This window comes from Pelobates fuscus, chromosome 5 (genome assembly GCF_036172605.1).
Source record: "Pelobates fuscus isolate aPelFus1 chromosome 5, aPelFus1.pri, whole genome shotgun sequence".
NCBI classification, from domain to species: domain Eukaryota; kingdom Metazoa; phylum Chordata; class Amphibia; order Anura; family Pelobatidae; genus Pelobates; species Pelobates fuscus.
Window position 1 is genome coordinate 336,745,138 of NC_086321.1, and position 18,726 is coordinate 336,763,863.

At 39.6% G+C, this 18,726-nt stretch overlaps 1 protein-coding gene across 1 annotated transcript in view; it reads left to right on the forward strand.

Annotated features, from left to right (window-relative positions):
* The window catches only part of CHD6 (chromodomain helicase DNA binding protein 6), a 133,277-nt gene that overhangs the window by 52,149 nt on the left and 62,402 nt on the right, over nucleotides 1-18,726 (forward strand). Inside the window, exons 2-4 of the mRNA XM_063455749.1 lie at nucleotides 5,897-5,948; nucleotides 9,170-9,310; nucleotides 12,052-12,542. Of these exons, the coding sequence (XP_063311819.1) occupies nucleotides 9,305-9,310; nucleotides 12,052-12,542 (497 nt within the window). The 5' untranslated portion in view covers nucleotides 5,897-5,948; nucleotides 9,170-9,304. The remainder of the gene's footprint in view (nucleotides 1-5,896; nucleotides 5,949-9,169; nucleotides 9,311-12,051; nucleotides 12,543-18,726) is intronic.

Genomic DNA, 18,726 nt, shown 5'->3' on the forward strand with positions numbered 1-18,726 from the left:
TTATTAGTTGAAGCTGTGTCCATGTGCATGTGTTCGGCATTGTTATAATTATCGGTATCGGTTTTTAATTTCTCAATGTTACCGACAACTCACTCGCCTCTCCCAGTCACTGCATACCGTCTTCAGCATTTGGAACTTCAGCTGTCAGCCAATCTAGGCAATCCCAAATGTTATGTGTAGGTTAGGTAATAGTTGTTGATTATTTGTATTTTTTTTTTTTTCTGTGTGCTTTTTTTTTTTTCTGTGTGCTGAATGGAATAAGATTGGGTTGAATATATAGCTAATTTCCTATTAGAGATTCGTGTTATCAGAGCCAGGAAACTGCACAAAACAGTAAGATTCTGTGACTTTAAAGGATACAATACAATCAGACATCATTAGGAGTTACAAGGTGGTTCCATGTAGATTTTCAAAAATGCTGATAAATGCCAGTAAAGTTTGAAGCATGTACCCATCCCACACAATCTGTTGATTCTTTTAGCAATCAATATAAGTAAATCTTCACTTTTTAAAAAAATATGTTGTATTTGCATATGCTAATATTACAGTTCAGCACTTTTTACATTTTGCCCAGGGTTTGTCAGTCCATTACACACTCGGTGATAATCCAGGCACGGTTTGGCAGATTTAAGACACTGTGAATCCTCGGATCTCAACAATGTGAATGTTATTCCTTAGCCCTTTTAAACCTTCTATGTACCACTCAAAGAATTCTGCTGTTTGCAGACTTCCAAAATGATTCCGTAGTGTAGGCTTCCAAATATGGCTACGATCCTTTGTCAGTCACTAGTACAAGGTCAAGCATGGCTTACTGAAATCATCTAATTTGTGGTTTGTTACATTTTATTGCACGTATTTAATTCGCTATGTAAGTGCCAAGTGTTTTGGTTGTGGTTGCCGATTGTTTTTATTTGTGATGCCGCTGGATTATGTCAATGATGTAATGATGTAATGATGCAAGTGCTTACTGTGTATGTTTACTTTGTCATATTACAAAAAATGTCAGACTTAACCATTGAATAAATAACACAAATAACAGCCTTAGTCCTATCCCACGCATGCTTAAACTCCTTCACTGTGTTAGCCTCTACCACTATAGCGCGAAGGCTATTCCATGTATCCACTACTCTTTTTATTTTTATTTTTTTGGGGAGTATATCTACTAGATTGTTAAAACATTTTTTTTAAGTGTTCCTTTAATAGATTTTTTTCCTAGAATAACTTTTTTCCTTTAAAGAAACACTATAGGGTCAGAAATACAAACATGTATGTGGCTTGCCGCCCCTTAACCCCCTTAAAAGGTAATAAAACTTACCTTCTTTTTCTGCACTGGGCCCGCCCCTATCCTCTTTGCTGACATCAGAATTTATGATTTTTAGCCAATCCAATGCTCCTCCATTGGGAAAGCATTGAATTAGTTGAAATCGGCAAGGAGGTGGGACAGGGGCGGGGCCAAATGCAGACTTGGCCAGTCAGCACCTCCTACTAGAGATGCATTGAATCAATGTATCTTATGAGGAAAGTTCAGCGTCTCAGTGCTGCACAACCCAGGAGGCACCTGTAGTGGCCGTTTGGAGACGCTGAATGGCAGTGCTGCCCCAGGAAGCACCTCCAGTGGTCCTATGAGGAGTGGCCACTGGGGATGTCACTAGGGTGCAATGTAAACACTACCTTTTTGCATGAAAGTGCCTGCAGGGAATGAATATACTAACCAGAACAAATACATAAAGCTGTAGTTGTTCTGTTGACTATAGTGTCCCTTTAACACCTTAAGGACCAAACTTCTGGAATGAAAGGGAATCATGACATGTCACACATGTCATGTGTCCTTAAGGGGTTAAAGGACCACTATAGTGCCAGGAAAACATACTCGTTTTCCTGGCACTATAGTGCCCTGAGGGTGCCCCCACCCTCAGGGTCCCCCTCCCGCAGGGCTGGATGGAGAGGAAGGGGTTAAATCTTACCTTTTTTCCAGCACCTGGGCTCCCTCGACGCGGGGACCTCTCCTCCTCCTTCCCCCGTCATCGGCTGAATGCGCATGCGCGGCAAGAGCCGCGCGCGCATTCAGCCAGTCTCATAGGAAAGCATTCTCAATGCTTTCCTATGGACGCTGGCGTCTTCTCACTGTGAAAATCATAGTGAGAAGCGCGGAAGCACCTCTAGCGGCTGTCAATGAGACAGCCACTAGAGGCTGGATTAACCCATTTGTAAACATAGCAGTTTCTCTGAAACTATGTTTACAGCAAAAAGGGTTAAACCTAGATGGACCTGGCACCCAGACCACTTCATTAAGCTGAAGTGGTCTGTGTGCCTATAGTGGTCCTTTAATTTTAAATTCAAGATTTAGCAAGTGACTAAATAATCCTGTTCAGACAAGGCAAACATTGTAAATGAGGAGGAGAAATAAATACATTGTAATTTCCTGTCTTCTGTGTATGCTTTCTGTGCTGGCTGCCAGATAAAAAAAAAACAGAACCTAGAACAATGGTTGACAGAGAGCTAAAATGGAAGCGGCCAGTTGCAGGATAAAGAGGTGTAGATTTCTACATGTAATTTTGTTGTTCATAAATAAATACATGTTAGTTACAGGAACACTCCAAGCACCATAACCACTACAGTGTGCTGTTGTGGTTGTCATGCCATGAAGCACCTGGCATCTCCTAATGTAAGTAGTCAAGCTGTTTTAGAATGGTTTGACTTCTTATCTGGAGTCCATTAAGCAGTACAGGCTCTCATAACTTTCTATGAGGGGAAACCTTATGAAACGAATGAACATACTTGGCAAATGAATATTATATTATTGCATTCATGTTTTTTCGATGATTGAGGCTATTTGCATCTGGGACTACAGCACACTGTAAAGCTTCCATTATACAGATGAGCTAAATATCCCATAATCCTTTGGTACCCTGAATTATATGCATGGTATGTATTGTGCAAGAAATCTCAGCCTCCTTCCCAGTCTCTACCATCCCCATTGTGGATAAGTATACGTTCAACCATTGTCGCTTTTTTGTGTATAATAAACACGCTTCTCTGGCCATCTGTACACTGACAAATGTCTTCCTCTCTAAGGCTGCATCTGCAACTTACATAATTCATCTTGTTTGAAGGTAGCTAGTTCACTCCGGTGGTTTTTGGCAATTTTTTTTTTTTCCCCCTTAAGGATTTTATTAATTTGCCAATTCACAAATTGCATACCTACCACGTCAAGGAGAGTTACAATAGCATCCATTTCAGGTGTTTTATGCATTTATTTTAGATGTGATGTTGAGGAGTAGTCCTAAACTGGAAATTGCTGCCTAGACCTTTGAGTTACAGGAGTTGTATTATTAGCAAACCAGCGAAAGAGCAAAAATATATATTTATTATTGGAGGCGGATTTGTTGGATGTTATTTTTTGGACTTAAGTCGCCTACACAAACTGCTCAAGGTTGTAGAAATACTCATTTTATTGCTTGGGTATAACATTGAGAGCATGTTCTCACGTTCTTTATTCTTGAGTGAAAAAAACAATTGCCTAGTGAAGACATTTTTGTTTAGAATGGCACATGCTTTCATCTTTGTGATTATTTATTTAACGGCAGTAAACATACATAAAGGGTCTTAACATGGTATAGCTTGCAGAAAAGATGAGATAGGGGACAATATGATAGAAACATTTAAATACATAAAAGGAATTAACACAGTAAATGGGGAGAGTATATTTTAAAGAAGAAAAACTAGAACGACAAGAGGACATAGTTTTAAACTTTGCCCTGATTTAAGACTATCAGGAAGTATTACTCTACTTAGAGAGTTGTGGATGTAGGGAATAGCCTTCCAGCTGAAGTGGTAGAGGTTAACATGGTGAGAGTGATTAGGCATGCGTGGGATAGGCATAAGGGTATCTTAGATATAAGATAAGGTCAGGGACCAATGAAAGTATTCAGAAAATTGGGCAGACTAGATGGGCCGAATCGTTATTTTCTGCCGTCACATTCAGTTTCTTTTTTGTGTGTTAAATTTTCCTGTTAATTTTCCCCATGAGACAGGTCCAATTCATGAGACTTTCCGTTAGAAACAAGAAAATCTAATCTACCCCCTTCCTCCCCCCAATTTCAAGCAGATTCAAAATACCTTTTGAAAGTTGGTTCATCACATATACAGGTTATACATAATACTGTACAATCAATGGAAGGAGGTACATATTATTTACCTTAGATTGCCATGCTTCTCTGTATATCTCTCATTTAAAATGGATATATATATATTTTTTTGTTACCATGACATACTAAAGATGGCTTTATGAACCATTTTTCGGCCAGCGTTGCCAAGAGTAAAATATGAGTGGAATGGACGTTTGGCCCCAAAGCAGATGTACCCAACCAAGTGATTCATTGCACATATATTGCAGCCTGCTGCTCTGGCCCCCTCCATTCTGTCTTTCAGGGACAGGTAATTTCTCCTTGCCAAAAGAAAATCTGGCTTCTGTGTTGTAAGTTCCCGCGAGAGTCCGCCTGCCTTGCATGGAGAGAGGCAGCACAGCCACTCTGAAAGGTTGGCAGACATTCCATAGAACATTGCAGTAGAAAGCAGAGTCTGTCTGGCAGTGTAGCTGTGCCAAGAGGAGATTAATGTACAGACCTGCACGCAAAGTAATGGTTTTTTTTTTTTTTTTTGAAGGACAGATAGTCGTCCCCCCTGGTCCTCAGGACTATAGTGCTTTGGATGTGCTAAACCTGGCTGTTTTGGATTCTGGGATGCCCAGATAATTAAAACACTGCAGGGGATGAAAAGATGATATTCTAAGCTTTAAAAAAAAAAAAAAAGCTTTTTTTTCACGAAGAAGCAAATACCAGGTTATCTATGATCATGCCTTTTTTATGGCTCACTGATTTTGCTGTCCTTGGGAGGGGGATTTGCTTCAAATGACATAAATTACATCTCTGAGCCAGAAAATGTAAATGTAGTTACCAGCCCTATGGGTAAAGAGATCAAATCCTTGCAAGCCTGCTTCAATTTCAGTGTTTGGACTAAAGTGCTTTGTGTGTGTGTGTGTGTGTGTGTGTGTGTGTATACATACACAATTTTTGTTGTTTTGTTTGTTTTTACACTCAACTTTGCTTTGTAACCCTTTTTTTTTGGGTGGTGTGCATCACTGTGCACTACACAGTGGCAGGGTACTTACATGATGCACTAACTCCCCATTCTGGAACATGTAGCTACCATATGGTCTAAACAGCAGCTTGACATTTGCAGGGTAATTAGGAGCTGCTTAGTTGATTAATATTTTCATGCCTATCTGTGTTTTTCATTCTCCTCCTAGCTGTACCCATGTATCGTTGCCCAGTGCAGAACCCACACACAGTAAGGAAAGCAGCAGTGTTGATGAAGCAGCTAATTATCTTCAAACACAGCCATGGTACTAAGAATAAATAGTTCCCCCATCCAGAACGGAGTGAAATGAGTTATATAATAATCCAAATCAAAACCTGTATTAGTGGTGACACTGCTTTTATGTTGCTGGAGGTTTTCTGTCCCCAAGTGGGCATGCATAAGCCAGATCTCTTAAGACTCTGGAGTACAACAGCAACCTTCTAGGGGTTGTTGTACACCAGCTCCTGTAATTCTGTTAGCGATTGGTTCAACAATATCTTCAGGGATGTCCTTGGAGACCCGGATAACAGAATTTGCCAAATGGCTCCAAGACTATCCAGAATATAGTAGGTTTTGGCAGCCAGCTGTTCGTAGATACAATGCCCGTTGTCCTCTGTCAGCTAAGCTTCATTTATGTGTTAGCAGGTCTGAGCAAGGGCTGCTAATTAATTGTTATCTTTGAATATAACTTGCTTAATTTATTTTAATCAGATATTTACATTGTGCTTTAAAATACAATATTTTTTTTGTATTCTAGGTGAAACAAAGGACATTTTATGATAATGAAAATAAAGAAGCAAGAGCAACAGGTTGGTAATGATTTTGTTAATTGGACTTTATTTTTATTTTTTAAATTTTTCACTAAATTGCTTATATTTTTTTTCATTAAGATATTGTTTACTGAATGCTTTTCCTAATATATTTCTATCTGTATCATTTTAAGACAGAACATGAGTTTTAGACTAAAAGCAAATTCTACTCATTGGGGATGCATAGTCCAGTGAGTGAGAAAATATGGTAGTAGGCGATAAGGTTAAACATTCTTTGTTAACGAAAAAAATGTAATGTAGATATAGATAATAGCTCCACCCAATACAAAGGAACAATCAAAATATGCATTGGAAAATTTGACATCTTATGTTGTTGTTCATTGATTAAAGGAAAACACTACAGCTTAGGAATACCAAACTGTACCTTTTAACCCTTTAATACCAGCGCCAAGCTCTCTCAACGCCGGCTTGGGTCTCCTCCTCCCACGACGTCATGCCGATGGAGGACCTCTGATGAACATGCGCTGCGAGCACCCAGCCCGCTTCAGAGCTTCCCCACAGGAAAGCATTGAATCTGTGCTTTCCTATGGGGATTTTGAACACGCTGGATGTCCTCATGCAAAGAATGAGAACATTTAACAACATTTCACAGAGACAAGAAGTGACTCTAGTGACTGTCTGGAAGACAGCCACTTGAGTTACAAAAAACAGGATACCCGACACACCAGTCCCGCCCTACAAGGCGGCCATCTAACTGGCAGGTGGTCTGTGTAAACGGACACCACAGATCCGCTAGGCAATCGAAAAAGTCGAGTTTATTTAAGGGTACACGATTAGGGCTCTTGGGAGACGAAATGTTGCATTGTTTTGTGGAACGGCGTACCCTTATGTAAACTTACATCACCAGAATCTGAGTGTTGCCAGTAGAGGTTTTCTTAACCTTGCAATGTAAATATTGCAGTTACTCTGAAACTGCAGTGTTTTTACTTGATGGCTTAAGGGGACAGGAGCACTGCAGTCCCAAAAAACGAAGTACAATATAGTAATGTATGTAAAAATCAGTTGAGATGTTGTAAATTTTGCTTTTTAATCCCTTCTAGAATGTGTATGGATATTGTTTCCTTCTACTATTAAGTGTCTCCCAGGAACTTTTCAGTGCATAAAAATCATGAATCCTGTAGTGTCACAAATGTAAGCTTGTGTGAGGGAGTCTGGCTTTGTTCCTAATAGAAGTTTATGATAGAAGTTTATGATGTAGAATGCCCCATAAAGGATTTAGTCCCCGCAATATCAACAGTATGGATAAAAAAATAAATAAATATTGGTACAAGGTATAAAAAAAGCATAACATTTTAATATTGGGACTTTTTCAAAGTGTTCTACTGATATATTGTTGATATAAGTGAGGCAAGTGGCAGAGGAGACAGCATAATCATTACGATTACCAGGAAGGGGCATAACTAAAGGAAAAAATGATGACGCTTTCAGAATATTTTTCTTTATTAGCAGTATTACAAATAACACTTCCAAAGCTTTATGGTATTGCTCTCAATGAGACCAAATATCATTCTTTTGTGTCAATAAGTCTTATTGTTAATCCTAATTGTCTCCGACTATATCACATACGATGAACTAGAGAATAATCTTAGAGGCCTAAATATTTTCCACCAGATGCTTATTGGACAACTTGATTCGTTATTGAAAGAATATGACTTGTCAAGAACAAGGAGTGGTAGACATCGATTGTTAAGTGCAGGGGTGCCCAAAAGGTAGATCCCCAGATGTTTTAAAGCTACAGCTTTCATGATTCTTTGCCATTCTAAAGGCATGCAAACAAAGCTTAATAGAGGTTGTAGCTCTACAACCATCTGGTGATCTACCTTCTGGGCACCCCTGCTTTAGAGTGTGGCTTATACTTCCCTCACCACGACCTGTAATTTGTCATTCACAGTGCAAACTGCAGAATAATTTAATCTGTCAATCCTGTCCTCCTTGTTGCTTTATTTAATCAATTAATTCATTTTCATCCTATTGTGCATATCAATGAACCACTGCATGCATCTGCTGTGTTTTGGATGAAGGGGCAGAGAAATCCATGCATTAAGGTGTAGGCAAGGGCAACATGGGTTATACATACTATAATATATCCATTCAGCACATACATTTTACTGCATCAATAATCTGCGTAAAATGAATATGAAAGTAGGGACTGCCTAGAATAACTAATTCAGGATGCATCCTCCTCCTGCTGTAGGAAACGGTAAGGGTCAGAAGTGCATACTCACGCACTGCTGTCTTGCATTTCAAAAGCTCCCAACATTGACTGCATAGCAAACATTTTAAGAAATAGCTTTGCAACCTTTCAGTCTTATGACAATTCTACATACACTGCCTGCATTCCAATTGGTTCAGAGGCAGAACCCTCCAGAATTTACCAGAGAGTCTGCTGCTGCAAAGCAGTGCTCATATCTGCTGATGCAGTCTTTGTAAGAATGTCTCTCCAGAGAGACTGGGATGTCATTTTGATCCCTCTGTAAAACCTAGCTCTTGCACTTTCTACTGGCTACAGTGTTATCATAAAGCTTTTCTCTGCCAATAGGACATCTTCGTTTGATCTGTAACCGCAAAATAGAGCTTAAAGAGAAACCACAAGCACAATAGCCATCTATGTTCCTGGCATAGGCTGCTTCGCATTGCACTCCCAGTTCATTCTGGCTTTCTGTTCAATAGAGCTGTAATGATATACAAAAACTGCCGCAGCTACATGCTTATCCCTCCGCTTCCTGTTAGCATTGTAGGCTGCTATTTCACATCACATGGAGATACTCTCTAATATCACAAAGGAAATAGCTTATAAAGCATTTGCACTCTATGCAGGTCCTGATTAATTTGTAAGCAGCCCGTATAGCAACTGTGCATACAGGCCTTCCTCAAGCTATGGCGTATGGAGTGTTTAACTAGAAACCAAAGCTAATAGCTTTATACATTGAAAACAAAACCGCACGGGGATATTCCTGGTAAACCCGGAATTTGTAAAGAGTCGCCAGAGTATTACTTGTATTTGGCTAGAATAGGTAGAAAAATCTTACAAATCTATATTTCCAGCTTATCTTTTCTGACCTAACATTTGTAGTTTCCCGGTTTTGTTAATAACAATTTTTTGCAACCAAATACTAACCTCAATGCTAAGCCACGCAGTATTAAACAGATACTTCAGAGTTTTATTTTTTACCTCCTCTTTTTTTTATTCTTCTCCGCAGTTGAACAGTAAATTCCCGCTGGCCACGCGGATTGCTGTTGCATCACTGCAGTCGCTAGGAACCCCGAGAACTCTGGCTGCATAGAGGAAAAGAAACCGGAAAGCAGTGTCTTTTGGGAGTAGCAAGGATTTTAAAATGAAGGTCTGTTTTCAACAACATTTCTAACTCTTGACTGAAAATGGCAGTTGCTACAGTGATGCGGTCATTCACTAAACCAAGAATTATCGGGAACTGGCCGGGGGATTTCATATTGTTGGCTACATTTTACAAATTAACCAAGTTGGCTTTCCCCCCTCCTCAGCTTGACTGTGTTCTTAAAATTTGCAATTCACTTGTCAATGCACTACGATTCCCAGTTTATTGAATAATTCTATTGTATAGTACGATGTGCTTTGTGGAAGCTGGTTAAAAAGTATAATGTAGATATAAAGTGACCTTTAAGTAGTGTCTTCTCTGTTAAAGGGACACTCCAGGCAGCTAAACAAGTTAAGCCTAAATTAAAACTAATAAGTTCAAAATACCTGTTTTTAGTTTCTCTCCTTCCAATTCTGTGTAGTTTTCCTGCAGTGCTGTAAAATGTTTTGCTCTTTTCAGCAGTGTAACCCAGCCTCCTTAGCCTTCCTCCTCTCATATTTCTACATGTTCCTGATTCCCAGGCTCTGAACGAAACATACCTTTTGCAGCCAATGAAAATAGAGGAGTGTCTTCTGTAGTGTAAGGAATGCTCGCAGAACATATTGCACTGTAGAGATAAGGCTAGAGCCCATATGCCCTCCTCTCCCTCCCTCCCTCCCTGAAATGCAAGTAATAAGATCTCCAGCCAACCTCCCTTCCCTGCCAGCCCATCTCACTACCCACTGTTAACCTATTCTCCTCCAGCCAAATAGATAGAGATCTAGATTGACAGAGATCTAGGTGGACCGATAGATACATATATAGGTAGAGATATTGCCTGGGAATATTCCCATGAATTTAAAAAATTATTTTTTTTTTTTACTGAATGTTGTCTTTACCTTTTCTCTCACTAATAATGACGGCTATTTATTGCTTTTTTTTTTCTATGTGTAGAAATGTACAGTGGAGCTTCAGAACTCGAACTTAATCCGTTCCGATTTGTTCGCGATCCAAATCAACATTTCACATAAGAATTAATGTAAATTTAATTAATACGTTCCAGACCCCCAGAATTACAGCATTTTAATACACAATTTTCAGTTTAATAATGCCTTACATGCATAAAATCACATTGGAAAACTAATAATAAACACAGTGTACACTTAATTAAATGAAAATGTAACTTCACTTTACGTAATGATGAGAGTTGATGGCATAAGTGGAAAGGAGAAGAGATCTTGTTTGGATGGAGATAGGCAACTGTTTAAAATGTGTCTAAAGTGAATCTAATTGAAGGTGTTTGTGGCATGCTTTGTTTGGGCACAGAGGATCATTCGCGTACCGAGACATTTTTTTTACTCTAAATTTTTGTTCGACTTTCGAATTGTTCGAGAAAGGGACCGTTGGATTTCTGAGGTTCCATTGTATTTGTAAATTGGCATGTTAAAGGGCGACTGTCACTTGTCAAACTTTTTTAATATTCTTTTTAATTATATGTTTAGTAAATAAAATTAAATGTATAAATCTAAATATCCTTTTCCTGCAATTGGACACCTCCATAATAGCTCCCTGTCAATAATTGTTACATTGTTATACAGTTTGTCCTTTGCACCTGGCAGTCAGACCAGAGATTGTATAGAGAAGAGGAGAGATGGACAATGTTACTATTTCTTCTCACTTATGTTTGCCCTGGTTCTGTCTTGCCTGAACTGGGTTATGATGTAATTTGCTAAATTTTGTTTCAAATGAAAATGGAGCATCTTGTGAAAAAAGGTTATAACAGAAGTTATAGGTAAGTTTCAATGTTATATTAACTGGCTTTTCCCGTTAGTGTTTCTAATTTCCCGGGACTATGTTGCAGTTCAACAATTGTAGGTAACCAATTGGGGCTACCCTAATGTCACCTGCCTTAAGGAATGAATTGGTAGCATGATAATGCTAGATCCAGATGCACACATCCACATTGGCTCTTTTTCTCTGACAGCGAGTTCATTCAATGAAACTGACGAAGTCAGAAAAAAGCTGTAGGGGGTATACTGGAGTTGCATAACCCAGTTTTGCTCACTGAGTTTAAGAATTGTTTGTAGATCTGCCATTTCTAGCTAAGGTAAACACGCCCATTTCTTGGCAAGTTTCCTTGGGTTAAGTAACTCTTGAGTTTCAAATGCATTTTCCATTAAATTTTCATGGAAGGATCCTGCAGAGTTTTCTGAGCTGGCTGTAAGTGAAAGTACTGCAGAAAGAAAATCGGATCTCTGTGTTCTTTGTAAATAACATAATGTGTAGGAAATGAATGAGATCCACATTATTCTGCACCCCATGTTCTACTTTCTCTAGTGGTTCACATGTAGCTACATTTTTACCACATATAATGTGCCCTTACCCCATCCTTTCTTTGTTAGCACTAGTTGGTAGTTTAAAGCTTGTTTAGGTATTTTTTTTTTTTGTGTGTGTGTATATATGGATTAGTCATTTTCTTAAATTAGACCTGTCATGGTCTATTTAAAAGAAACCGGAATAGGCTTTTTTCCCCTCAGTAATCTATAATGTTTTCGAACTACTTTGAAACATTGAACATATTGATGTTGACAAGTTTACATTCAAGTGTTGGCAAAATAAAATCTGATAGTCAATGTGTGTTCTTGTCTAATAAGCAGCATTTATAGGTTTGATATGGTTTACATCTCTTTGAAATGTTTTTTTTTTGTTTTACTTCTTTTTGACCATTTTTATTTTGCTAATGTTGATCTTATGTTTATCATTTGTAGCTCCCCAAGCTGAAAGCGCTTAGCTACTCACCAATGTCCAGTGCCTCGATATCCTGCGAACATGCTGTGCTGACTCCTTATTCGGACTCCAGTACCCAGGATTTTCACCCAGTAACACTTCTTGATACCCCCACCCGGCTCCTGGCTGATAATGACTTGTACACGGGTGGCGGGGATGATACCTGTGATCTTAACTCTCTGACTAATCTTAATGGTATGGAGGACAGTGGAGGGGGTGGGACGGGAGTAAAGAAGAAACGTAAAAAAAAGGAGCTTGGAGAGGAGAAGGCGGTCAAACCAAAGAAGAAGAAGGAGCCCAAGAAAGTCAAAGAGCCTAAAAAAGCCAAGGAGCCAAAAGAGCCCAAGGAACCCAAGCAGCCGAAGATCCCCAAGGAACCTAAAAAGCCTAGAAAACCACGGGAACCCAAACCTCCTAAAGAGAAGAAGGCAAATCCAGATTCATCTGCCAAAACCAAACCCAAGAAAACAAGGTGAGCCTATTCTATTAGATGATAAAAGCACTAAAGCCTTGTTCTCATGATAATTAATATTTTATATGCAGGCTTCCTACTTATGATAAATACATTCTGTGGCGTTGGTAGATTTGTAATATTTGTTGCCACAGAAGTAGTACTGTATTAGATACGTGTACATCAGAATGGCTATAACATACTGTACAAGAACCATTTTTTTTTTAAATTTGGGAAAACTGGTATCTTTTTCAGTGGTTACTGTATTCTCACAGCTTCCACAAGTGTGCCATCAGGATAAGACTGGCATACGAAGACAGCTGAGAAACCACAGTACTGCAGAAACCAGATTTAATTCTTAATTCCCAGCACTTCTTAAACCTGCAGTCTCCAATATAGGTTACCGTGGAAGCCTGTTTCCATTGAAAGGCTATATTAGTCACCAATTATGCAATATCATGCCTACAGGAACAGTTAGTATGTATGTTTGCACTTGGGCTCCATGCAACCACAGGGTGTCCTAGTATCCATTGACCTTTCTAATATAATGTAGCGAGAAGTTAATAGACTTACGTAATGTAAGAGTCAGAGTGATAATACTCTTCTTGACCATAGTGATCCTCAGGGCTTCTTATTACACTTTTTTTTTGTGTGAGATTCTTTGAATTACTACTGTACTATTGGATGTATGTTTTACTGTTCTCAACAAAGAAACCAAAGAATTGTGTTTCATTTTCAAATATAGGTGAAGTATCTTGAGCAATTTTCACTTGGTGGATATCCGTAATTACTTCTTCACAGCATCTCTTGGTGATAATGCCAAGTGCCAAGTGCAAAACGGTTTTAGTGAGGACTAATGGGTTATAAGTACTGAAGTGTTTGTCTGCATTTGTGATGGTGTAATTATTATATTTAAAATGAAAATGAAATTCTAGTTCATGGGAGTCCCCTCCCCTCGCCCATATTTTAAAATGGACCTAATGATTGACATATGTCAATAGGGGGATGTGGTAAAAACAGTGTGTGATAGACTATAATTGTAGTAGCATCTTCTTATACCATATAGTATAGCGCACTGTGAAAGAAAGCACCATTCGCAAATGGTTCATCACTATTTATAAAATATAGAACAGTGAGCAAAGTTACTCCCTTTTCTAGTCTCCCTGCAAAAAGCTCAGTTGGACCTTTCTCTAATGGTTGCATCTTAGCAAATGACTGTTTTGACGACTGTATAAAACAGACTTTGACTTGAGGTTTATGATCTGAATTACTATTTTATATGTTTGATTTAAAAATATCCCTCACAGACATGTCCACTTTTAAAGACTGTTGGTTATTAGTTGCAATAGATATAAAGATTTGTTTGTAGAATCATACTAAAACTACAATGTTCACATAAACACAGGGCTAACTTTTTAATGAACCAACAGTTAGGTTTAAATCCCTGTCAATTTGACCGCCTGCAAACCGTGATCTTTCATTGCCCTGCATAGTAAGGAATGATTTGATATCATTGTGAGGACCATAAACTCATTGAAGATTCCTGTGTATAATGAGCACATTATCATTCTTTAACAATCTACTCTTATTAGATGTGGTGGCATTCACGCGATAATTCCCGCTCAAGCAAAACAAAAATTGTATCTGTCCCTTGGGTAATAACACTGCTTGCAAAATGTACAGTAAGCAAGATATTGATGCAGTCCTCAGCAAACCATGCTAAGTCATTTTTTATCTCAAAATAATATAAAATAATTTGTATCTTATTTCATATGTAGGGCCAATTTTTTAATTTTTAAAAAATATATATTTTTTAATCACTTTCTGGATTTTTTTAAAGAAATCTCTACAATTGGGGAAAAGGTAGAAGTAGAGGCAAAATGAATTGTACAATGACAAATCTTTGCACACAGTGGGAGAGATTTATGTTATTGTTCTGCTCTGGTGCAAAGTACAAAAATGGGTTAATGACCAAGGAAGCCATTAGAATCATTGGGCACATGTAAGGCTAGGGACTCTTCCCCTAAATCCATACCCCCTTAAATGCACTTAATAATATAGAGATTTGCAATTTCTTCATATAAAGCGTCAACATATTCTGCAGCACTGTACAGTTGGGGGGAAGAGACCGCATGATATAAATAGGCCAATAGAAAAGATTGAGTACCCTGCCTGTGAGTTGAGATGTAGCCACTGAAACCCTTTTCATACAAAGTATTTAGTTTAACTATACCAAGACCATGGACTTTTGTGCAGCGCCACCTGTTGGTTAAAGGGACACTATAGGCACCCAGACACCGTCCTCTCATTGTCCCTGTCCCCTTAGCCATTTAATGTTAAATAAGGGGAGGTGTGTGTACTGCTTAGTTCCGCTAATATTTTAAGTTTAGTCGAAGTTGAATCAACATTTACTCCAGTAGAGTTTCTTCTCTAAAGCCTAACTGGCAGGAGACTCTTTTGTTTGTTTTGTGATAGTTGACATTTTGGGGTAATATGTTAAGGAGCCAAACAGACTCCTTACAGTGAATCTTACAGCATCTTTGTCAGAATTGGCTGATTGTGTATTTAGCCCCACATTGTAAACTTAAAGGGACATTATAGTCACCAGAACAACTACAGCTTATTGTATTTGTTCTGGCGAGTATAATTAATCCCTGCAGGCTTTTTGCAGTAAACCGTTTTTTTCAGAGAAAAGGCAGTGATTACATTAAAGCCTAGGGATACCTTCACTGACCACTGCTCAGATGACTACTATAGGTGCTTCCTGTAGTAGTTCTGCACAGTGTGCAGCACTGACATTCTGTGTCTCCACCTTTTGCATGGAGGCACTAAACTTTCCTAATAGAGATGCATTGATTCAATTCATCTCTATGAGGAGATGCTGATTGTCCAGGGCTGTGTTTGGCTTGTGCTGGCTCTGCCCCAATCTGCCTCCTAGACATTCTTTTTTTTTTTTTTGAAATTCTTTATTTTTGAATTTTTCGTGCAGGTGAGTACAATATCTTTGTCGGGACGCCACAACAGCGTACATATATGCTTGAGTTCACATATTAGGTAGTGGCATAATTTCCTTGCACATTTTTTAACAGGTATAACAGGTTCAACGTTAGAAGTCTCTAGATTGTATACATGGAGAGTATTCAGTCAAATTTGACATTACATGGAAAAATAAACTGTTATTATGTTACGCTTATATTGCTTGATTATATTCTTCGTGATGGCATTTGCGTCACAATGTATAAAAGAGCAGAGTTACAAAGAGCGTTAATACACAGTTAAAACAAAGGAAGGTATCAGCATTGTTGGGAGTAAACTCCCCTGAGAGAGTGCCTCGGTTTTATAACAAATGGGCAAATTAGTACAGGTTAGGTTGAACCAACTTTTACATGAAACTAACAAAGTAGAGGTGAAAGAAAAAAAAAAAAAGGAAAGAAAAAATAAATTAAAAAATAAAGAAATAAATAAAACAACGTGAACTGCTTCACACATGAAGATCATAGTAAAATAAGCATGCTATACAAGTGGTAGGTATCGTGAAAGCTGAATTAGTCTGTCTAATGCAGTGTGGTATAGGTAGGTCTACAATCTTGAATCATTAAACATTTGTCGTATGAGTTAGCATTACAATAGCAAGGCATGGTGTGTGGTGAGGTGGACCCTAAAAACATAGGATTACATACCTTCGGTGCCCTAGTTAACAAACAAAAAGCAAAGAACCCGCTGTTGAGCAGGTCGGCATTGTGTACGCTGCTTGGTCATAGGTACATTTTAGCTAATCCGAGCGTGGTTCTAGGGTAATGTGCAGTATGTCGAACTAGTGGTGCTATGTGTCACTTTTGTATAACCCTAGATTACAGAAATGTCATGTTAAAGCGGGAGAACATCTGGTTGAGAGAACCCTGAACATGTAAGGGAATATGTTGGAATAGTCAATCGTAATAATCGCAGGGCCTGTATGGAGACCTCATATCTTGTGGGAAGGTGGACGTCTCTAGTGATGGTAGTGTGTGTATGAGGCAACGCCTGAGAGGCTGCTTACATAGAGGGAAGGCTCTGCTGTGCATCTTCGGTGGGTAAGGTGGGAGGGGGGTCTTGTGTCCTAATGGTAGTGTTGGGGGGGGCTGGAGGCCCTGATAAGGTGCCTGTGTCAGCTGGAATATGTTTATGAAGGTGGTGGTTTGGAGTCGGAGTTGAGGCCCCCTCGGAGTGTCTATTAGAGTCCTTACAACTAGAGTCTCTTTTTGTAAAGTCCCTCGCCAGGTGGCGGCTTTGCCGAGGTATGCTGAGTGTCAGTTCGTTTTTTCTTTCCCGGACGGGATCGTGTGTTCCTTCAAGTGGTGATCGCTACATACGTGTCAGGCGTGCCTCCCGTTGGTACGAAAGGGATGGATCTCTCCGGGTCCCACGAGAGCTGTTGGGGAGTTATCCTCGCAGGGTCTGTCGGATTGAGGGATTCTGGTGGTATACCTAGCGCTTGTAGGAGCGGGGCTGCGTCGTCCAGTTCCCGTATCCTGTGGGAATCTGGTCCTAGTTGCACAGTGAGTAGGTGTGTGGCCTGCCATCTATATTTAATGTCCTGTTGGCGGAGAAGTGTAGTGAGTGGCTGGAGGGAACGCCGCCAGGCCAAGGTGTCTCTCGAGAGGTCGGCAAAGAAGCTCACTGCCATCCCTTCAAATCTGTGTGGTGTCTTGCCCCGCAAGGCAGTTTGGATTGCCATTTTGTCCTTCCTGGCCTGGAACGTGAGTATAACGTCTCGTGTGACTTCGGTTGGCGCTTTAGGTGTTGGTGAGGGCCATTTTGGTAGCCTTTGCGGATGGTAGTATAGTGGCAAATAAACGCTGGACCACCTGTGGTAAATCTGAGTCGGGGATCGATTCAGAGAGCCCCCTGATTTTTTAATTATCACGTCTCCCGGCGTCCTCCTGTTCCGCCATCCTATGTTCGTGTAATGTTTGCTGCCGTTGGAGATCTCGGACAGCCTGTTTAAGTTCCCCAAGGTCCTGCGTGTTGGTGCCGGTTGTGCATTCGAGTGCATTTAGGCGGGTAGTCAGACCCTTCAGGTCACCCTTTAAGGCCGTGATATCTTCACGCAAATCTTTGTGGTGGCCTGCCAGTAGCCTTGTGAGGACCGCAATAGTTACTGGGGCGGTGTCTGGATCGCTGTTAGTCGGCTGTGTCGGCTTGCTCCGTGTGGGGGCTGGCAGGTATTCCTCCCCGGATAGATCATCCGAAAAATCGGAGCAGCCGCCGTGAAGCGCCGCCATATTGGTCTCATTTGCCTCGCGGGCCTGTCTCCACATATCCCCAATTGTGAGTCCTGGAGTGGGTTTTTCCTTGGGTATTTTTCGTGTTTTTCGCCCCATGGCATACGGGGGGGTATATAATGTCGTTTTTGTAGTTTGGGGGCTTGCAGTTTGAATATTTTTCTCGATTTTCCTCGTTGTTGCCGCAGAGCTCTCTTTCCATGCGACCGCTCTGCTCTGCAGTTAAGCCCCGCCTCCCTCCTAGACATTCTCAGCCAATCTATATCTTATGGGAAAGCATTGTGAATGGCTCAGATCACCACTTCTTATGTCAGCCAAGCAGGCAGATCAGGGGCAGAGCCAGTATCAGCAGACAGGGATAAAGGTAAGTTTTTACTATATTTATAGGGACCAGCAGGGAGGGGGGAGGGGGGTGGGGTAGATGGTGGTTTTAACATTACTGAATTACAGAGTCAGGACTACATGTTTGTGTTCCTGACCCTATGGTTTTCCTTTAAATTATTTAAAATAAATATATAGTAATTCAAGCATTCAGCATTCTATTCATTTATATACATATATATATATTTTTTTTTTTAGGGTAGAATTAATTTACTATTGTTTTCGTGCAAATCAAACTATAGCTTTGACAATGGCCGCTACACATACTCCAAACATATCAAAATATATCTTTATTAATAAAACTCTAATCTCATTTGCTTAAATACAGAGTTTAAGAGCTAATGTGATCATTGCAGAGAGACAGTTTTAGCATTCTCAACCTTTAAAGCTGTCAGACTATATTCAAATCCTTCCTAAGGGGGCTCTGTATGACAATTATTTACATATTTGAAGGGACTTTATCATACATATAATGATAGTTGGCTGACTCATTAACATTATATCTTATAATATATGTAATATTAATGATGTAAAATACATTGACATTTCTGGTTCTTCAT